This window comes from Centroberyx gerrardi, chromosome 14, assembly GCF_048128805.1.
Source record: "Centroberyx gerrardi isolate f3 chromosome 14, fCenGer3.hap1.cur.20231027, whole genome shotgun sequence".
Classification (NCBI taxonomy): domain Eukaryota; kingdom Metazoa; phylum Chordata; class Actinopteri; order Beryciformes; family Berycidae; genus Centroberyx; species Centroberyx gerrardi.
The window spans coordinates 8,749,674-8,772,071 of NC_136010.1; the positions used below are offsets into that span (position 1 = coordinate 8,749,674).

The 22,398-nt window shown below is 43.0% G+C and overlaps 1 protein-coding gene across 1 annotated transcript; it reads left to right on the forward strand.

Annotated features, from left to right (window-relative positions):
- Positions 1-1,728: 1,728 nt before the first annotated feature.
- Positions 1,729-21,740, forward strand: LOC139918133 (band 4.1-like protein 1). Its single transcript, XM_078288082.1, has 21 exons — positions 1,729-1,800; positions 2,136-2,300; positions 6,865-6,969; positions 8,197-8,239; positions 8,391-8,466; positions 9,132-9,350; positions 9,657-9,744; positions 9,838-9,990; positions 11,134-11,231; positions 11,532-11,707; positions 11,948-12,186; positions 12,959-12,997; positions 15,187-15,345; positions 18,190-18,240; positions 18,508-18,888; positions 19,711-19,932; positions 20,178-20,237; positions 20,529-20,618; positions 20,725-20,805; positions 21,516-21,632; positions 21,735-21,740. The coding sequence occupies exons 1-21, from the start codon at positions 1,729-1,731 to the stop codon at positions 21,738-21,740; spliced, it is 2,640 nt and encodes an 879-aa protein (XP_078144208.1).
- Positions 21,741-22,398: the final 658 nt, after the last annotated feature.

Genomic DNA, 22,398 nt, shown 5'->3' on the forward strand with positions numbered 1-22,398 from the left:
CATGATGACAGTTTAACTGAAAATTCCCTTTACTGCGGTATAGAAGTCATTTCAGACTTTAGAGGTAGTTATTAACAAAATAGTTAGAACTCAGTCCTTAAACAATATTACACATTCCTTTGGCTGACACATTCCCAGGTGTCTCTTAAGAAGAAATTGCGATGAGTCTGCATATCTTTCACACAATCTTTTTCTAGAGGCTGCTACATGAGAATATTCTGAGATAATCAATATACTCTAAGAAAGCAAGAACCTGATATCTCTGAAGCATATTTTTGTGTGGGAAGTGGGAACTGGGCGTGTCCAAATAGATCATAAGACTCATCAGGTGTAGAAAAAGGCCAAGTTGGGTAATTTGGATCGCAGACCAACCCACATTTTGATTTGTGACATTTGCATTAGGTTACATTTCTTACCATGGATATATTTCTTAGAATAAACTGTCATCCTAATAACAAGTCTAGCAAAAAAAAATAAAAAATAGGTGGCATGAGGGATTAACCACAATGCACCATTACCATTCAATTACAATGAACTCTATCTCAAACCAGGCTTATGTTAAGACTTAAGACAACCTGTAGACTGGAAGAAAATTTCCCATTTTGTCTCGGAAAATATCAGCTGACACATAAAGAATCTTGAGCCTGTGACCCTATGCCCACTTTTTATTATAAAGCGTGAGTGACTCCAGCCTTTATCTTGGACCAAGAGAATTCATTTTTCTTAGCTGTAACGCTTAATCTGAATGTCGGCTATTTTACTGTTACGTCGCCAGGAGAAAAAGCACTTTGCAAGAGTCCAAGTCGGATCGCTCCCAGAGTCTAGCAGTGGTCACCTTCAGATGACAAGCCTCATCTGTCTCTCGCTCTCCCGTTTTTATATATATTCTATCAGCCATTGTTGTAGGTGTCACTCTCTCTTCCCTCCAACCCCTCTCTCTCTTTCTTCCCCCTCGTGTCGCTCTCCTCCTAACCTCTGTCTTTTAGTCTGTGGCACTCGTTCCTTCCTCCTGTCTCATTCTGAGATTGTTGTCACGTTCCCTGTGCCCTCTCCTTCCTCATCTTCTCCCTCCCGCTCCTCTCTCTCTCTCTCTCTCTCTCTCTCTCTCTCTCCCTCTCGCTCTCTCTATCTCTGTGTGTCTGCTGTCTTGTGCGGTGCTGCAGGGCTCAGGCTGATGTAATTTATGCTATCTCCTTCGCTAGTGTGAGAGGAGAGCGTCCTGAAGCCAACGCTCTTCATGCAGAGTGCTCCTATGGGAGGCTGTGAGCCAAGACTGACTGACTGAGCTAGTCTCTCTCTCTCTCTCTCTCTCTCTCTCTCCCTCTCTCTTTCTCCCCATCCCCCTATGCACAATGCCCTGGCCACATGTGAAAAAACCCCACTAAATGTGAATTGCGGCACGGGCTAATTGAAGGCACCACATAATAGCTGTCAGCTCCAAAGGTAATTGGACGTGGCGTCACAGGTATTCGTTCTGCGGTCAGCCATTATGCCAAAATGTCAGGGGTGTATCAGGACCACTTAGTGTAAGTGAAGATTTCATATTCAGCGTGGGTTTGGGAAAGCGTGCGATTCTGTGGTGTACGAGTGAGGACAATCTGTCAGGAGTTCATGGGCAGATTGGATTTTTAGCTGCGGTAAACAGTTGAGGTTGGGTCTTGGAACAGGAGATGATTTGATGTTGACTGAATATGTTTATGTATGTTTGCAGGATTGTGAGCCATTCCTATGACAACAGAGAAGGCTTTGGCTGGGGAAATGCAGAGCGCGATGGAGGGTGACGCCAGGAGAACCAATCAGGTGGGAGCGCTGCGGAACTCACAGCAGCTGTAGATCATTTTACTCCGGCCCCTCAATCACTCGGGGGCCTTCCGGCTCGCCGTTTGATATGCAAGGCAGCTAGCCTCTCTGCCTATGCCAGCAACTTAACATCTTAACATCTCGGAGCAGCGCACACTACACCGTGCATTTGATGGCTGCCTCAAATGATCAAAGATATTCATTTTGGCTTTAATTCACTTCCCAAGACAATTATGCATGCCACTTGGACTCAGAATTAAAGTATTTTCATTAAAGACAAAGGATGGTGATTCTGCTGATGGCGTAACATTTGAAGCTGACTCACTTAGAGGAAGGACTATATCTCTCAGGTTCCAGAGGACCACGGGGACATGGATGATAGCTCAGAGAAGACCCCCAGCAAGGCCTCCAAATCCCCCCAGAAAACCAACAAGCGGCCCAAGACTGTCCCGGTCAAAGTCACTCTACTCGACGGCTCAGACTATGAGACTGCAGTGGAGGTATGCTATTTAATTGTCATTGCTTTGCTGTACAAGAAAGATGGAGAAAATGCCTCATCAGTGCACTTTACATTTAAAGAGATAATTAGCTTCTAGTAGGCGTTCAATTTGAGTCACAAACTACACAATGTTCCCTTTCCGAAGAGTTATCCTTCGGGAACTTTTTACTTTTTAGCAATGCTGCAAATGTGGATGAAAGAATTAGAAGGAAGATGTCAAAAGGTGGTTTTGCAGTGCCTCTCTTGTGCTTGGCTCGCTTTCCATGCTTGAAATTCATATCTCGCTCTGCAAGGTGACAAGAAAGAAAGCATTTTAAGAAAGCTGGTGTACATCTCCCCCGTTTTGAGCAGAGCCCTTGACTCAGCACACCACACCACAGTACACCACAGTGGGATTTAGTCTGCCTCGTGCTGCTGAGGGTAACACATACTACTGACTCAGGGAATGCAGTTCTGTTGCTATTCTCACCGAGAGTGGGAGTGAGAGGGGGGGAGCGAGGAAGAGACAAGCTCAGTATTGTGGGGGATGGAGGATTCGAATGAGCAATCCTGCGTTTCCGTGCGTAGTGACACTTTAACCTTTTGTGTTAGTAAACAGACGGGCGTGGCCTGGTGAATCCACGCTGCCACCGGGTTCATTTTACAGCACTCCACCCGCCCAACATGATCATGTATGGCAGAAAATTGACTAAAATGAAGCGAGGGGTGTTTAAGGGCCGTTCCACACATGACTGAGGGAGATTCCGGGCTGGACTTAACAGCGCTGCCATGAATCACATTAAAGCCAGCGCTGTAACCCCATTGGCTGTTGCCGGTGATGGAGTGTGGTGTGTGACGGGAATGATCTTGTTGGCCGCTGCTCGGCCTTATTCGTGTCAACCGTATTCCTTTTATGGCTAACTGTCACCCACGTGACCTCACATATATTAGTTACAGCAGCCAGGGAGCACAGAAATATGTCACCAATCCTGACTGAGGTATCCCCCACACACACACGCACACTCTTTCTCTTTCTGTCGTGCATGCATGCACACACATACACACACACACACTTCTTCATGTCACCTGGGCAGTGACATCAGAGGTATTGGGCTTTGACAGGAAATCCATACAGTTGACAGATGAGTGCTCTTACGTTCGACCGGGGAGAAAATAGAATGGGAGAGGGAAAGAGCAGCAGGAGGAGATGGAGAGAGAGTGGGGGAGGGAAAGAGAGAAAGATGGAGAGGGGTTAGGTACCTTGAAAGGAGAGTACAGTGCTGGTTTGTGTGTGTGCGAGTGTGCGAGTGTGTAGACGAGGAGCCACACAATGGAAAAAAGGGCAAAGAAGGACATACTGATGAATATGGTAAAATCCCCAGGTATCATTATGGTAATTACAGTAATGATGTCCGACGAGCAACTGGCCCCGATGATATAAACACAGAGCGGCAGTCTGCACTTCTCTCCTATTGATCTCTGGCTCACAACATTATAGATATTGATTGAGCGCAGTGCATTTACATTGTCCAATCCTTAACCTCAGGCCATACTGTTAATGCAAGAACTCCCACACCTGCCTACCTAGCTGCTCTCAAACCTAGACTATTGAGACACACACACACACACACACACACATAGGGAGACTAGCTATTATCTATTTCAAAAACATCTGACATTAAATTTTTTTAATGAAATCCCGAGGAGACCATTGTGTCCATATTATAACTACTTAAACTTTGGCTGAACTAAATTTTCTTGGCACGGGTCCAGCCCATGAAATGCTTATATTCATTTTCACGGTTCAATCATTTTGACTGGTTCACCACAGGACCATCTGAGTTTCCCAATTCATGGGACTGACACGGCTGTCTTTGGGTCTGCTTTCCTCACTTCATTGTATTCTGTGCGGCTGATATTTCAATGCTCAGCTGTAACCACAGTATTTAAGAGGTGCTTTACTCGTGTGTGTACAGTGGTAGCCATTGTGAAAGTCCCCATTCCTGCATTTATCCTTCGTCTATCCTGCATTAGCTCTGTAGATAGTTCTTTCTTTAAGGTTTAGGGTAGCACCACATAAGTAGCCTATATTGTTATATAAATGTGTAATGTCGCTCAACCAACCAAATAATTCCTGTAACTTCCCATTGCTGATTTTTCCAAGCAGTTCCTCTTGGGGAGAGAGTAGGGCTGGGCGATATGGTTGAAATCAATATCATGATAATCATAAGGATTTTTCTCGATATCAATATATATCACGATATGGTTCATGTACGCAAAATCACGTTAAATAATCAAATTAATGTTCATCTCATTGAACCGAATGGTAATGTCAGGTGTGATGTCAAACAAAACAGAAATATTCAAATAATATTCCTACCATACCTCATTTTATGAGAGTTTTTAAGTAAAATTTGCTTGTCATCATCAATTTAGACAGCAGAAATGTGTGTCACGATATTAAAATATCTTCATATCATTACGATATGATTCCACTGAAAGACGATAAACGATAATATTGAATTATCGCCCAGCCCTAGGAGAGAGACGCAGCAGCAGCAACAAGCATGCAGTACAAAAGTGGGACAATTGTACAATGGCTACAACTGTACATAAACACAGGCTATTAGCATTCTGCCCACAGAGCGCTCAGCGCCTGTACACTCAAACCGCCTCCTCAGAGGAAACTACCAGTCCCTTGAAATGTGAAATTCATATGGTCATGTGGTTAACGAGTTAAATCAAAATGAATGATTCATGGGACTGGGACCAGGCTCAGTCTCTCCTCAAGTAGCTTAAAGGATGATAAAAAAAAGTGTTTATCTATGTTCTGTATCCTTCCTTCCCTGTTTCTAAATGTAATAACAACAATCTAATAATTTTTCGGTGTCTTGCTCAAGGACACTTCAGCAGGATGGATGTTGAACCCAGGCCTTCTAGTTGAAGGGCGGTCTTTCTAACCACTAGGCCACCCAAGCTCCAACTTGTTTATATTGAGCTTCATTTGAGCTATAGAATGGTATTGAGCGCTGCCTTCTGGGACAACAGAAAACCTGGGATGTCTTATCATCCAGTCGTCCCTGTTCCACTGCATGACATCTTTGATATCACTGGGAACTCTAGAATTTTTACTTTCAGTTAGGATCGAGTGCTGTAGCTGAACAAAGCCTGGCTATCTAAATTGTATTGCATTGTAAGACCTACAGCTATACAGGCTAAGTTTAATACATCTTTATAGTTTCTCTCTAGCTACTCAACTCCACAGTGCTATCCATGCACTTACATTACTTAAAGTAGCCAAGTTCAATAGATCTGCTATGTCCTTGGCCAGCTATTAACCCATCCACACACATACTGTCTCTCTTCATCTTGTTTGCATGGGTGAGGCGATCGGCAAAATGGATTTCTAGGATTACGCCAAATGGCTGCTAACACAATCAGCCCATAGAACTAGTGGCAGAAATGTGATTGGAGCCAATTGGAGCGACGACGGAATCTCATCAACAGCTCCTGAATTGGTTGCCATGCTTGGGGGACCACCTGAAATGTGTGTTGCAATTTCATTTTGTTGGAAAATCGAATATATGCTCGGCTCCCCAAAAAATCTCAGGCTGCAGCCTCTGCCTGTTAATCAGCGCTGTACTCTCCTTACTTTGCCCATAGCAGCTTCATAACACTGCAGCGGGATCTTGCTATTTATTTGACTAAGAGACAGGTTACATTTAATGGTTAATTAATTAACCTGTCATACATATTTAATATTTATTGTATGGCGATTATACTGCTGGCTTTCTCTTACAAGAGCTGAACAAAGCTGCGTGGCCCTGTAGTAACCAGAGATAGAGAAAGTGAGAGAGGGCACACGCATACACAGAAGGGACCTATTACTTCTGTTTCCATGGTAACAGCTGCTTGGTTGCTTTGTCGCCATAGGAGCCAGGTTTCCCTGGGAGATGAATATGGCGTGTGTGTGTGTGTGTGTGTGTGTGTGTGTGTGTGTGTGTGTGTGTGTGTGTGTGCATGTGTGTGTGAAAACAGCATTTGCCAAGGCCGCCTGTGCAACCCACAGAGCCCTTGTTTTCAGCCCTGAAGGGCTAGAGAGAAAATAGGTGTGGTCTTGTGAGACACCAGGGATGTGAAATGCAATTCCTCCCCTTATATAGGCATAGTCTACTGTATGTAGCTCCTCCCACTCGACAGGGGCGAGGACATACTGAGTCGTGAAAACATCTTTCAGCCCACAAGGGTTGGGTTTTTATGTTGCTGGTATTTGCCTATGCTTTCATGTTATAAAATATGAATAAAGATAATGAGAAACATATATTATCTAGCTAGTGTTTTATGTAGTTGACCACCAACCCCCCAATTCCATAATGAAAACAATATCTCACAGAGCGCACTGTGGTATCAATCTCCATGATATCTTTATGACCTTGCACTGTTACACTCTACGTCTTTTTCTCTCTGTCTCTGTGTTGTGAGAACCATGTCTGTGCAAGTGCACCTGCACCGTGTCACCTGCCTACATGCTGCATGTGCTCATCTGTGCATGCTTATATGTCTCTGTGTGTGTGTGTATGTGACAGAAATTTGCCAAGGGCCAGACCCTGTTGGACATGGTGTGTGGCCATCTGAACCTGCTGGAGAGGGACTACTTTGGCCTGACTTTCCAGGACACGGACAACACCAAGGTCATACACACACACTGGATGTTCTATATTATTTCATAAAGGTTGATCCAGTTCTTAGCACAAAAATAACTTCTAATATGTCAGTTATTGATCATTTTTATTTCTGTTGTTGTGCAGTAATTGTAATATTCACAATTGTAAGTAATTATTCTGTATAAAAGATTCTCCCACTGTATAGCATCTCTGTCGGGTGAAAACCTTGTATCTCCAAAATGTCTGCTTTTCAGGAACAGCCTTGTTTTAGCTTGATGACAATGTGTTTTTGACAGAGTTTTTGAAAGAGTTTCTTCAGCCCAAGAGGTGGGACAATTTCCTCAACCCACATGGGACCATGTAATCCTTCAGTTAAAGTGAAAACATGAAAAGCACCAAAATTGTTGAGTTACGAGTTTTTCAAACAGCAATGGCAATATGTATTCAAACATATTTGATGATCTTGGTTTCAGAGGTAGAAAAAAAATGCAGTGCTGGGGCTATAGCCCTGGGAAATAGGTTTTATAATTGATATTCACAATAAGTCCTGAAGGGAAACTGCTGCATTTGCCATTCAATTTTTTCTTCTCCATGTGTGAAGACTTAGGTCCCACTGAGGGGAATAGCTTTGTAGAGTCCAAGGCCAAATACACACTGTATATACTGATGATGAAGTGTGTGAGAGAGAAGAAACCCTTTACAACTATCTTTGAAGAACTTATGTTGGTTGGGTTGTGTCACTGATTTCAGAGGTAAATGGCTAAATGTAGTTGTCATGAGAGACTGGGCTAGCCTGGGATTGTCCTTTTTAGATGTAATAAAGCAATAAGACCCCGATTGCCCTTTTAACCGTGATTGGCGGCGTGGTCCACTTACAGCCTGAGAGTGGCACAGATGGCCTTTAACCTTTGAAATGTGATTAGAGTGTTTGGCCTTTTAAAACTGGCACACAGGGTCTACAGCGCACCATCAAGGCTTCCCTTAGAAAGCTCAAGTGACATTAAGCCAAGCGAGCTGGATTCAACTGGCATTTATACCCCCAATATTAAGGCACTCGTGGTTTATAGAATCCTCCATCCCTTTCCTTGTAGTGTGAATATATTTGGCTTTCGACTAGGGAAATAGAAGTGAAAAAGAAAGTGCAGCAAGTGAGGTACAGTAGTACTGAAAGGGGCTCTTAAAAAAGGGGCCACGGATGGTTTTGCTGAGGTGAGGTGGATTTTCTCAAGAGGGATTTTGTCTTCTTTTTATCAGAATTGGTTGGATCCCTCAAAAGAGATTAAGAAGCAAATTCGAGGTAAGAGCAGCAGCCACACACACACACACACACACACACACACACTCACACACGTACAGTCCAACAAAACCACACACATTTTATTTTAATGAACCGGCACTCCTTCGCAAAAACCAGTATTAACTCTGTGTTGCCGGTGGTTTGTCCACAGTTGGCTCCTGGAGCTTTGGATTTTCTGTCAAGTTTTATCCCCCAGACCCCTCCATACTCATTGAAGACATCACCAGGTAATCCAACAACAGGGACTTCTTTATCTCAGTATTCATAGCAAAAGAATGGACTTTTAAAACAATACAGTTGGATTTGTGTCTCTGTGATCTTTGCACAAAGTGTACAGTATGTCACTACAATGTAGGTTTGCCTGTATGTATTATGGCTGTTGTATATAGGAGGGTATGTTTGCATTGATAGAATATATCTACAATGCTCCCATCAGGACTGTAGTCAAGACCAACTAAGTCCAAGTCAATTCCAAGACCAGGTCCAGCTGAGTCTGAGTCAAGACCATGTCCAAAAGGAGGTCGAGACCAAGTCAAGACTGAGGCTAGAGCAAATTGAATTCTATTCAAGACCAAGACCGAAATAGGCAATAAACAGTGTAAATGTCTTTCCAAATGTAAAAATAATGCTGAAGGAGTTTCTTAACGACAACAAAGATGTAGATCTATCTGCAGGAGCTCTGTACTTTACCCCCTACTTTACCCAACATCCAATTTATATGGATGTTGGGTAACCCCAACATCTATATAACCCCTTATCAGAGAAAAGTGTTCTCAGGACTGGACTCAAGACCAAGACTAGACTCAAGCATTACAGCCCTGGCTACCATAATAAACCAAATATCTGTTTGTGCCTGCGGCATCTTTGCCTCCAATCTCCTGTGTTTCTCTAGGTATTACCTCTGCCTCCAGCTGAGGGACGACATCCTGTCAGGCCGTCTGCCCTGCTCCTTCGTCACCCACGCCCTGCTGGGCTCCTACACCGTCCAGGCCGAGCTGGGAGACTACGAGGCCGAGGAACACGGCCCCGATTACGTCAATGACTTCCGCTTCGCTCCCAACCAGACGCACGAGCTAGAAGAGAGGGTGATGGAGCTGCACCGAAACTACAGGTCAGAGGGCCCGGTAAATCGGAGGAAATGTGGATGGGTTTTATGATGTTACTAATTCAATTGAATGTTAAGATCATAATGGCAAACTTACTTAGAATTAAAAGCATAAGATCACATATCACATAGACAAAAACAGAAACAGAAAACCAGACAACATAACAGCTTCAAGAGCCATTGAAAGCAAAGGAATAAAAATAAGTCTTAAGATGTTTTTTTTAAAAAGCCAATCAAGGTTATTTTTGTTGATTTGTGTGATGAATATGAAAGACGTGATGGATGAGATTATGTGTGACATCTGTACCGTAGGGGCATGAGTCCAGCAGAGGCAGAGGTGAACTTTCTAGAAAATGCCAAGAAGCTCTCAATGTATGGAGTGGACCTGCATCACGCCAAGGTACAAAGAGACCATCAAGGCTTCCAAACCTTTCATCTGTCCACACAGTTTTCATGTTTCTAATTTCTGATTCTCTGTGCCTCTGCCCACCAGGATTCGGAGGGCATTGACATCATGCTGGGTGTGAGCGCCAACGGTCTGCTCATCTACCGAGACCGTCTGAGGATCAACCGGTTCGCTTGGCCCAAGATCCTTAAGATTTCCTACAAGAGGAGCAACTTCTACATCAAGATCCGCCCCGGAGAGGTAAATACACACTGTCATTATCTTGTCCTTTTGCATCTTGCTTGATTTAGTAGCAGTTCACTGCACAATTACTGCAAGCACACCCCCACTAAAACAGCTCATAACAGTTGTTCTTCCAAAGCTGAGACAAGTGGAATAAAGCATGATATGGTAAAGAGACAACTTCACATTTCTATTTCATGGTTTCACAGTTGTTGAAATTACATCATTGTCTCTCTTGACTCGTTCCAAGCTGCATAAATAGTCATTTCATGGTTCGATGAAAGTGTTACTTCTGAGATTCATCTGGAGTAAACCGTGTGATAACTGACGAGGAGTATCTTTTCAAACACTATTTATAGCTATTTGAGATACCACTCTTAAAGATTAGTGTGATAGGTCATGTTTTTGTGCTTCTGAAAAAAAAAGGCTGTCTTCCTTTATGCCGACTTCAAAGCATGTTTGGCCAGTCGAGGATTTGCTTTCATCAAGGATTTTGCTTGCGAGTGTTAGTATCGCATTATGGTCGCTCTGGTTTTCAACTTTAAAATGATTATAAATTGCTGGTTTTTTTCCTTCATTCTTGGCCTTCAGGATGTCTACAGTCTGTTTTGTATACACTGTTAAACTGACATTGACATCTTCATAGTGAATAGTGAGGCCATTCTGTGCATACAGTTTGTTCCACAGATCTATGGGCTTAAGTCAGCTGTCACTTCTAATTTGCCTAGAGTGTCATCACTGTGTTTTCAAGGACTCTTATTCTAACGTGTCCCCAGAGAATATATGTGCAACAAAACTTACTTTTAAATTATGAAAGGAATACTTCTGTCTTTGAAAACTGCCAGACCTGCTAGTTTGATAATAACCTATTGATTAGAAAGCCTCTTCCTCTGTTCAGACCATTGAATTTCTGATGGAGTGAGTGCTCATTTGTGGGTCGGTTAGAGATGGAAAATCTACCTGACATGGCAGCGGAGAACATGAGAATATATTTCTGCGAGTAAACAGAAAAACAAAATTGATTTTTCCATTGAGGCAGAGTAAACACAATTCACCCCGCCACCGTCGCTCCGTCTTCCCCTGCACTCCCTCCCTTCACTCTTCTTTTCTTATCCACTTCCCCTCCTCCGCCACCTCTGCTGTTTTCCTTCACTCCCCCAGTATGAACAGTTTGAGAGCACCATAGGCTTCAAGCTGCCCAACCATCGGGCTTCTAAGCGTCTGTGGAAGGTCTGCATTGAGCACCACACCTTCTTCAGGTAGGACATGACACACACAGATACACAGACAGGTTTTTTTTTTTTGCACTGCAAGTGTGACACGTTGCATGCACTGTAACACTTTGCACAGTAGAGTTGTCCTTCAAGTGACACTCATTATACAATGGTCTCATGAGTTGAATCCATAATAACCTCTCTCTCTACAAAATCCTCATCAGAGCGTGTCGGTACCTACACAGTGTAATGAAGCGTACTGCATTAGATAAGGGGATGTAGAATATCTGGGCGCAGAATGTGAATAGTTGTGGCAATTTTTGCGTAAACCGAATCGTCCTGTAGGTTGGTTTCCCCGGAACCGCCTCCCAAAGGCTTCCTGGTGATTGGCTCCAAGTTCCGCTACAGTGGGCGGACCCAAGCCCAGACCAGACAGGCCAGCGCTCTGATTGACAGGCCTGCCCCACAGTTTGACCGCTCTGTTAGCAAGAGGTACCTGCTGCCCCGAAGCATGGACGGAGGTGAGAACACTGCTGACTCCACTCTTCTCCCATAACACTATGATACCTCACCATCCCCAGTTAAGATATACAGTTGGACATTTTTAGCTTCATACGTTCACTCATTTTTTCTGGATTATGTTGTGAATCATTGGTATGTTTGTGTATGTCTTATTTGAGATAGGTGGCCCTGTTAAATGCTGTACAGTGCATTTGTCTGTCCCCTTGACTGACTGTTGCCTTGCTTTCCCTCCTCCACAGCCTCAGCTCTAGGCGACAGCATGGACCAGCTGTCCCAGCGAAGCTCCAGCGAGCGCACCCAGTTCATGTCCAGAGAAGACCTGGACCAAGAGGGCAGCCTGGACCTAGACCATGATCAGTACCACTATGACCACGACCAGGACGAGGACTTGGACCAGTATCACGACCAGGACCAAGATCAAGATCCGGACCAGACTCGGAGGGGCGTCTCCACTCCCAGCAAGACCTTGGAGCTTAAGGTACAAGACGAGAGAATACGACACTTTCCAAATACACTGGAATTGTTTACTTGCTTCCGTTCTCTCGTCTTTTCTTGTTACCTTAGTTGAGAAAGCCTGGAAGTTGTACCTTTTTGTGTACATATAGTATGCATACATTACGTGTTATCATTCAGAAGAGGAGAGCATGTAATATATTGGGCCATAGCCCCGTCAATAACCTCCGTAATCATCAGATTGTACACCACATGGTAAATGGAATACTCACCTGGTGAATGAGATATTACACTCACAATTTGAAACTGATTTCACAGTTTTGAGGTGAGTACAGAGAAATCTCCAACAGCAGTTCCACTGGGCTGTAAAAAAAAAAAAGTAAAAGTACGCAGCACCTGCAGCGCACCGCATCTGAAAAAATCCCTCATGAACTTTTGACTAACACTCCTCATCCCTCTCTCCCGCTTTCCTTTTTATTTTAGAATGTAAATCCCTATCCCCATTCTGTCTGTCCTCGGCCTGATTTCTACCTTTCTCTGCTCCTCTCTTCTGCGCTCTTCTCCAATCTCAAGACTTCTCAGTATGGTTTCAAGGCACCCTGCTCTCCTCTCCGTTTCTTAAATCTCCTCCCAAAATCTAACTTGACCTCTTTTTTTTTTAAACCCAGCGTCCTCCCCTCTAACAGTTCTTCTCTTCTCCCCCCTGCTGTAATGTTAACACACCTTGCTAACTGCCGCTCTCTTTTTTCTCTGTCCCCCTCTCTCTCTCTCCACCTCCTCCTCCTCCTCGCTTGCAGGGTGAGGAGGCAAGCTCGCCTGTAGACTCAAAGCCAGAGGTATTTTGGCCATGGGCACTAGTGTCTGTCTGTGTGGTTTTGATTGTAGTTGGTCATGCACAGTACTGTGTGTTTGTTCAGCATGGCCTGCCCCCCTTTTTGATTGTTTATTTTGCCTCTGCAGGGAATGTTATTTCTTATCGTGTATATCATGTTTATCCACGATTCCATTGTGTACAATCCACAGGAATCACTCTTCAGATGAATAGACATAAAACATTAGATAAACATTTATGCAGGCTTTTCTTATCTGGTCAGAGTAATTTTTTCCAGAGTTAGGCCATTGGGAATCAATTTCAGTGCAAATTCATGTTAGATTTATATATTAGGCATTTATCCTTAAAGTGACTTAAACGATGCAACAGTAGTGGAATAAGCTTTTTTTCACTTGTCAACACATGTTCAATAGCGTGCATCTATTACAGTGGCCCTGTGTGTACATTGAAATTAGAGGGATTAACTGTCATTAGTGGGATAAACAGATGGTGCTGAACTGAAACGCTGCTGATGATTTAGTGAAATCAACTGTTCTTAAGTTGATAGATCTCCTGGCACACCAGCTGAGATACCCAAAAGACTAATAGGATTATTAAGTAAAAGTAAAGCTGGCGTCAAAGATGTACCGTCGCTCTGTTTTATGTCTTGTAAATATTCACAAATTCATTTTAGACTACTTTTCATCAGTGTATATATATGGTAGTTGTCGTTCCTGTATGTGTAGTAGTGTTATCTACTACTGGACCCAGTGGGAAGTAATGACTGTGCCTAGTGGTATTGCATTTAAGTCATTGAGGGGTCTGGTCACTCATAGTTTTGTAATGCCTCCACACTAAATGTTTGGATAACGAAGTATAGGAATAATCTCCTTCTCCAAACATTTATGCTCATCAGTCTGTAAGTGTCTGCATTAATTGTCAGTTGGCTGATACTGGAATGGACTGTCCCTGTGTCCTTGGCAGAACATTAAATGGCTAAACTGTTTAAGTCCAAAGATGCTGTGAACTGTTTCTGCCTGTCTGTCCGTCCGGCTGCCTGCCTTTTTGACTCACCTGCAGCACTTTACCTCTTTGTCTCTGCACGCATCCGTTCTCCACCCCCAATCCTCAATCTCCTGCTTTGCTTACTACCCCCACTTCATCTCAATTGCCCCACCTTGGGCTCTCCCATCTGTTGGACAAGGATCTTGCCATCCCTCGGCCCAAACAAGAGGTACTGCTTGTCCTCTCTCTTTGCCATGTGCTGTATGTGACCCTTACCAGGTGTGCTGTGTTGTCCTACCTATCACTGTGCCTGTGAATTACTGTTAGAATAAATAGTGACAGCGATAGAGTTGGTGTTAACTAAGTCCAATCAATTCAGGTCTTTTTTTCCACAGCTTCATAATCATTCTGTACACTATTATCTTAAAATTAATATCATGGTTGTGCATGTCCCTTTCATATTTTATCTGAACATTGTTATCAGTTGAAGGTAAGGTTTGGATCAGTAAATGAATACAAACCCAAATGGGAAAGCATTCATCTTCCAAAGGCTGTGATGTGCTCACCAAGGCAAGCCTTATTTATCACAATTAACTTTAGAACATAAATACTTTAGTAAGACAGTGCAGCAACATAGCCCTGAGGGAAAATATCAATACTTCATTAAGGCTTTGTCACTGTGATTGGGGAATCTTTGAACCGATAACTGCACCTTCTTTATAGACCTGGGCCTTAGTCAATCGGAAAGGTCCCTGGATCTCTTTTTGTTAAAGATATCTCATCCAAAAGCAGAAGAAAAATAACACAAACACTATTTTTTTTTAGTTGAGTATAATAAGGTCTATATCCGTAGTCATTATCCAGTCTTCTGTTCTCCATCCATGCGGTGCAGAATTTGCCTCACCCTACTAGACAAGAAACAGACTGAAACAGACTGAAACAGACCCATTTTTCTGTAACATTCATGCACCACACCATCACCAGAATTTAATCAAACATGGAATTTCAAGATGAAACACAACACCCCCCCCCCCCCCCCCCCCCCCCCCCACACACACACACACACACACACACACACACATTAATTTTCAACTTAAATCCATGTCTAGCTTAATTCTGGAAATGTTTATAATAGGAATATAATAGATTTTGAACTCGGATTTTAACTCATTGTAATTTGTGTCCATGATCTGCCTTCCCCTGTGTGAGCAGCAGTTCTTGGATAAGCCGGAAGATGTTCTGCAAAAGCATCAAGCGAGCATCAATGAGCTGAAGAGGGCTCTGAGGCAGCCCAACAGCAAGCTGGCCCAGCGGGAGAAACGCCTTTCCTCAGCTACTCCTCCAGGAGGAACCCCAGAGAGGAAACCGGTAAGAATGAGGCCCTATTCCCAAGTTGTGCTCTAGTACTAATGGTGCACACTCACTTTTATTCTTTTCCTATTTAATCACCATTGTTTTTTATAAATGTTGTATTGGAGTGGGAATTCCCCCTATCAGTCTTTCCTGTCCTTTTGCACACTATTTCCATTCTCTGTCAGAATTGATTCCTTTGACCCAAAATACAGAAAATGAGGAAAACAGTTCTTGAATATTAAACAGATATAAAAAGATACATCACAACTTTGTATACTCATAGGTCCCCAAAATACTGCTTTCACTTATTCAGTCCTTATGAATTTTAAATTTAGAATAAGCATTTATTTATGATATCAAAGATGGAAGAGTAGAGTATTTAGCTAGGCTAATGCAACTGTCTACTCTATGTCAACATAGGCGACTGGTGATGCCAAATTGATTGACAAGCAAGATGTTTATGAAGGAGCGCTGGATACTTGCTCTAAAGTGGAAAAGAATAAGACTTCCCTCTATAGACAGCACCCTGGAGGTGATACTTCTATGGGTAGAGACATGTTTGCGGTCGCACCTTGGAATGATACAGAGTCTATGGATAGTCACATTGGAAAAGAAACAAATATGAACAATAGTCTAACACCTTGGGATTCTTTGATAACTAGAACTGGAGGAGCAACATCCCCAAAGCATGAAATAGAACTGAGAGCAACAGCACTAATGGATTTGAACCCCATGGACAATGCTGTAGCGAGTAATGGGCATCCACATGATACCGTATTTACAAGGAATGCTGTTCAAGAGAATGGATATGGCTCTCCTCCTGCAGACAACCTGTATGCCAAACAAAGGACTGAAATGAAAAACAGAGAGTTGAGGCACTCTCAGTATCAGCACAACTTTCATCAAGAGAGAGACCAAAGAAGAGAGAGACCAAAGAACTTGGAAGCTCTGGTGGCAGTGGATTCTTTCCCAAAGGGCAATGGGAGCAGAATTGAAACTGACGCGAGGCATTGTGAAGCTTGGAAAACAAAAGACCCAAACCCTGAGAGAGCAAAAGATTGCAGCAAAAGTGGGAACTCGCACTCAGAAGTAACCAGAATAGTTCCTCTCAAGCCACAGAGATCAAAGAAGTCTTTGAATAAAGGGAACAAAGGTGTTGTAAACCCTCAAACACAAACCCAGGCCGATGGAGGCATCTTCGGTGCAGTTGGGGATACACAGATGACGAAATCAATAGAGGGGCCCTGGGAAAGTGGAAAGAGAGTGGATGATATTCCTGGACTGCAATCTGCCACAGACAGTGTCAAGCAAAATATGATGGGCACCAAACACCACACTGAAGCTACAATGTCATATCAGCAGCAAACTCAATTACATCAACAGCTTAAGAATGAGTTATTAGCCCAACAGGAGTTCAGGGATCCGATGGATATTACAGGACTAAGTCAGTGGACAAGTGGAGGTTTACTAGTACATGAAGACCGTCTTCAGAACTACCCAGAATTTAAAGACAATCTCTTGTCTAGCTCCAAGTTTTCGGCCAACCAAACAACTCCCCCTCGAACCCTTCCTCTGAAAACACAGTGGTCCAGAGAGACTGGCATTTGCACCAGACAGAGCAACATGGACACCAGCCACATCCACTACAGGAACTCCAGCCAAGAAACAACCAAGAGGAAGCAAGCGGTAAACCATCTGCCCCCTAACCTGTTTGTCAATCATCGGAAAGTAAAGCATTGCATGAGCTTCAGGCGATGTCGTGCAAATCTTGTTTTTACCATCTAAAAAAAATTACACACACATACTCTAGAACTCATGTGGCTGTGTATGAGAAGGTAAAAGCTCACGATCCTTCGCATCGCATCATTGACCGACTTAATTCACGTTCATGGTCTAGGGAGCTTATTGCGCTCTCTCTTGTTCCCCTTCGCAAAGCTTAACATCTGCTTGGCCATTTCAGAACCCTACAGGCCTTTAAGCAAAATTTCCATTGCTTAAGCTTCAGGCGTCCCTCTTATCCCACCTTAACTTGTCACGTTAACACCTGGTCATTCCTTCCAACATCATCCTCTTTCCTCACAGACTAAAGGTGGTTGCTGTTGCAAGGAGTTCAAGACCTTCCCACCATCTTTCTTTGAAGCCTTTTTTTGTAAATGTAAATCTTTTTTGTAAATGGCTGAGAAGGGCATTTGAACCAAATGTTCAGCCTTGGCACCTCTGTAGCAATAGCAGTCAATGGAAAGCCGATTAGGTGTAATCATTGGCTGCAGAGCTGCCAAAAATTTTCAGGGCTTAGGTATTCATATGCTGTATTTGTGAATATGAATATCTGAATCCTGAAAGGGAATTTTTTAATCTAACCTCTCAGTGCATGGCATTACCATTGCACTTGCAGTCATTTTTAATGATGTCAACCTGGGAAATACATCTTATGTGCATGCCACTGACAATAGCCTTAAGCTTTGTATGTTTATTTTACAAGTTTGGCCTAAGCCCTGTAGCTGATTGATGTATTACGTATTTTCATTTAATAAATAACAATGCAGTGAAGTCTGATAATCATTACAAAAAGCAATTAGCTTGAAAGCTTTGTGTAGAGAAAATGGCAAATGAGGTTTCACTCAATATGAAAATGAATGCTTTTATCCACCATGTGTTGTGCTGCAAACAGTACACCCTAACATAATGTCAGTGCAGTGACAGTGAAAACCACTTAATTCTCTTTTCCTCTACTCTCCTTTGCTAATATAATGCTGTGCTCAGGTATTATGGTTCATGGCTGTTGTTCACTTCTATGAACTGAAACAGGCTTTCTTGGTTCATTATTTATTTTTGCCGACTGTTTGTTTTCTTCTATAGGAGACACCTCCTACTCCTGCCATTCATGAGGAGCCTCTCAGCGAAGCCTCGGTGAGTCAGCTCTCAGCTCGTCTCTTATTCTTTTTCCTTCTCCTTCTTTGTCTTCCTCCTCCTCCTCCTTTTCAGCCAGGAAATGAGTAAACAAACCGCACGTTCACTTAAATCAGTTGCACATTTTTCTTCCCAATTCTGTGATTTGTTTTGTTTGTGCTTTTCTGTATTATTTTTGATATGCAAAACCTGGAAATTATTTCACTAATCTGATTTCATTAAGGGCTTCATGTAAATGCATTAATCGTTCTGCCATCTTTTCCACAGAGGGAACTGTGGGAGAGACGTCTGGGCTCCGTGTCAGAGGATGACCAGGACCACGAGACCCTGTACCTGAAGGAAACCCACCTGGGCATTGAGCGCAAATGTTCCAGCATCACGGTCAGCTCTACGTCCAGCCTGGAGGCCGAGGTAGACTTCACCGTCCTCATGGACCTCCACACAGGCATGGAGGAGTTCTCCAGGGGCATGACAGAGCTGGGCGAGAGAGATCTATCACCTGACGGGGGTCTTTGCCTGGGCATCGACCTGCTGCAGCACCAGGGCCCGTTTGAACCACCTCCTCCCTTAGTGGCCGCTCCTGTTTCCAGAGGAGCCAGCAGCAGCCCTCCGGCCAAGCAAATCCAGGCTGAAGAGGTCCGGCCAGAGGTCAAACGGCATGATGTGCAGGTAGACCAAAGTTATCCTCAATATTAAGGGTGTGTTCACACCAAGCATGTTTGAGGAAGTTTACTCTGGAGCATTTACTCCTGTAGTTTGGTTTGTTTGGGCAGGTGGGAATTCGAACTCAGTTGTGCAACAAATAACCGCACAGACTGAAAATACGGGTCTTGGTGCTCAGGTTGGTGCAGAGCAGTTCATTAGGAGTGAGAATGTAATCTGAACCAAATACAGGAAATTACCCCAAAATGTATTGTTTTATGGTTATAAGGAGATGCTTATATGCTTATATTCAGCTATTTCCTATTGTATTCTTAACTGTATGGACACCAGAGAAGGTAAATTATGGCAGAGAGTACAGATAAGTCCATTTTACCTAAAGTTACCTGTCACCCTGCCTCCGCCCAGGGTTAACCTATCTTTGCGGGATGACAGGTTACCAAAACACGTTTCTGGTGAGCCCATGCAACTTTTGTTTACAAGCCCTGGTTTGCTTGTAACTGGGCAGTGTGAACTGAAATGAACCAAATACAAAAATGCAACAAAGTAAACTTCCACTACGGGTCAGATGAAAATAAAACAAACTGTTGGTTTGGTCACACACCCTAAGTGTTTCTCACAGTCTTTGATATATTTTGTTGTGTCTTTTGTTAGTTGTTGTGTCCAGATTTATCCCTTGAATTATCCCTTTTTCTTTAGAGCTTAGAACTATTATGAATGTTAGTAAAGGACTATGGTAGCTAGAACAGTGCTTTAAACTCTTTTAGCTTGTGAGTGCTAACAATTAAATCTTGTTTTTCTTCTCTCAAGCCTGTTGTACCCAAAAAACCAAAGAGGTCAGTGCCAGTGTCCTCATCAGTGGACAGAGACCAGTCGTACAGAGACAGCAGCCGTGTCACCACCATCACAGCACTGAGCAGAGAGGCCAGTGATGTCATGCCAACACCGACGGTGAGGAAGACGGATGTCAGGACTGAGACGCAGCCCAATGGGTCAGAGGTCACCACCACCATTGTGGAGTTCACAGATCAGGTAATTAAGCATTTTAGTGAAAAATAAGGTAGATGAAAAGACATGTTTTAACTAAATATAAGTAAAAGCAAAAGTTTTTCTAAGATTTTTCATCCTGATGTGACAAAATTGACGCTAATAAATAGAATAAAAAAAACAAAAAACAATAATACTTACTTCTCTAGTCAATAGAAAATGTGATTTCCTGATTTGCATGGCCGCTGTTCTGAATATGACAAGTCACATAATGAATTTTTACATTTCAGGACCATGGTATCGGTGGCTTAGGCGAGGTTTCATATTCTACGAGAGAGAGTGTATCCCCCGTGAGTACATACTGACTTACCTTTCCAATTTTAACTCAACCTGCAGCACGCTCATTCTAGGTCTCCAGGGCTTAAACCTACTTCTCCCACAATGTTAGAATCAGACTGTGAACCAGAGACCTGCATTCTTGAGTGTCTGCCTGACTGCATGTCCTACAAAATTTAAAAAAGGAAAAGAAGACAGTCAAGTATTTTTGTTTTATAATCTGTAATGATGCATATTTTAGTGTGTGTGCCTCGCTGTTCTACTATTTTAATTGCCTAATTCCATCACCTGTTCTACTCTGTCAGGTACATATGGGCAGTCTGGGAAGAGAGGCGTCAGGGTCGCCGATCCTCGTCACTGAAAACGTTACCTCGGCAACCACTCACGTCACCAAGGTAGTGAAGCCTAAAAACTTGCGAAACATACCACTTCATGTATAATTATGGTAAATCTGGTCTAGCTCTGAAGCCTATTAAAAGAAAAGCCCATTGCGTGTTGCAGACGGTGAAAGGAGGATATTCAGAGACCAGGATTGAGAAGAGGATCATAATCACAGGAGACGATGATGTGGACCAGGAACAGGTGAGAACTGGGTAGCATGTAGCATGTGTATGGCTGTTGTATATATGGGTTATGAAGGCTTATACCGATACCATATTTTTGTACTGGAACTACTTATTTTGTGCCTTTAAACTTGAACATTTTCAAAAAATACAGGGTTTCAATCATTCACCTAGAATTTTATTCTTGGCAAAAGTATCTGAAACAGCATTTAGACCATCACGCGAAACATAAAACTCTCCATTGAAACCAATACTAATGAAAATCCTTTAGGGATAGCAGCTCATTGAAGCAGGGCAAATGACCCTTCCTATTTAATGGTAGGGGACAATCTGGCGTACATTACTGCTTTTAAATGAAGAGTTAATGTTATATTGTAAATTATTTTTACATTGTTTAATTGTCCAAGAATTGTCCAAGAAGAAAATACAATTTCATTGCAGGTTTTACAGACTGTTAATGTGTAGCCGTGGTCAGGGAGGAACCTCCATCATATTGGCAGTAGACTACATGACTGGCTAATATCTGATTTTAAATAAAAAGCCAATATTGGCCCAATATATTGGAAAACTGATGTATCTGTCTAACCTTAGTTTAGAACTCTATAGCAATCGGTGTCCTTAGAGTCATAGAACATCCATAAGAGATTTTTTTGAAAAGTTGTAGGAACTATTGAGTTTGTTCCTGTTATTTGTGTTATATAACAAACATCATGCATCCTTCCCTTGTAGGCGCTGGCTATTGCAATACAGGAAGCTAAGCAGCAGCATCCAGACATGCAGGTCACCAAGGCAGTTGTTGTCAGGGAAACAGAATCGTCCACTGAGGATCCACACGGAACATCTGAGGTACAGGTGCCGTCCTGACATCAAACGATAATATCTGGCCAAGATTTAGCCCTTTGAATTTCAAGGTGTTAAGGTTGACTTTCTCTTTCTTTTTATCTGCAGTCCTGATTTCCCGAATCAAGAGCGCCCCCCTTAGGACTAGACGTGTCAGTGCCCGACCTGAAATTGCCGCCCACCTACTGCCAGTGGTGCTCTAATGGAGACTGATGTATACACACACCCACCCACACACACACACAAACACACGCACACACACACACACACACACACATGCACACACACCTGAAATCCTTCCCTGCTGTCCACCTCTGTAACAGGACTCCTTCAAAACCGTCCTTTTACTGACAAACCTTTATTACGTTTGATTCTTATTTATGCATTACTCCACCAATGAGACCACTAAATGCTCACCAGAGTGGTTCGGCGGACATGCTGCAATGGCAACGATTACACTAAAGTAAACAACATTTCATGATCCTTGATTGGTCGACAATATGGCGCCAGAATCCCAAACATCTGGAACAATTAAAGAGATAATCCGACTAAAGTCCCTGCAAACCTCTCAGGGTCTCTACATGCAAACCACTTGCTTCAGCGCAATTATTCCTCAAAGGTCAAAGGAAAGTAATGCGAAAGTTTTTTTTTTATATTATCTGTGCGCTTGTCGTCATTCTCATTGTGGAATCCTCCAAGGCAATGTGTGTACCCATCCAATGTTGACAGTATCAATTGGGAAGTAGGAAGCTGTGGAAAAAAAAACAAACAC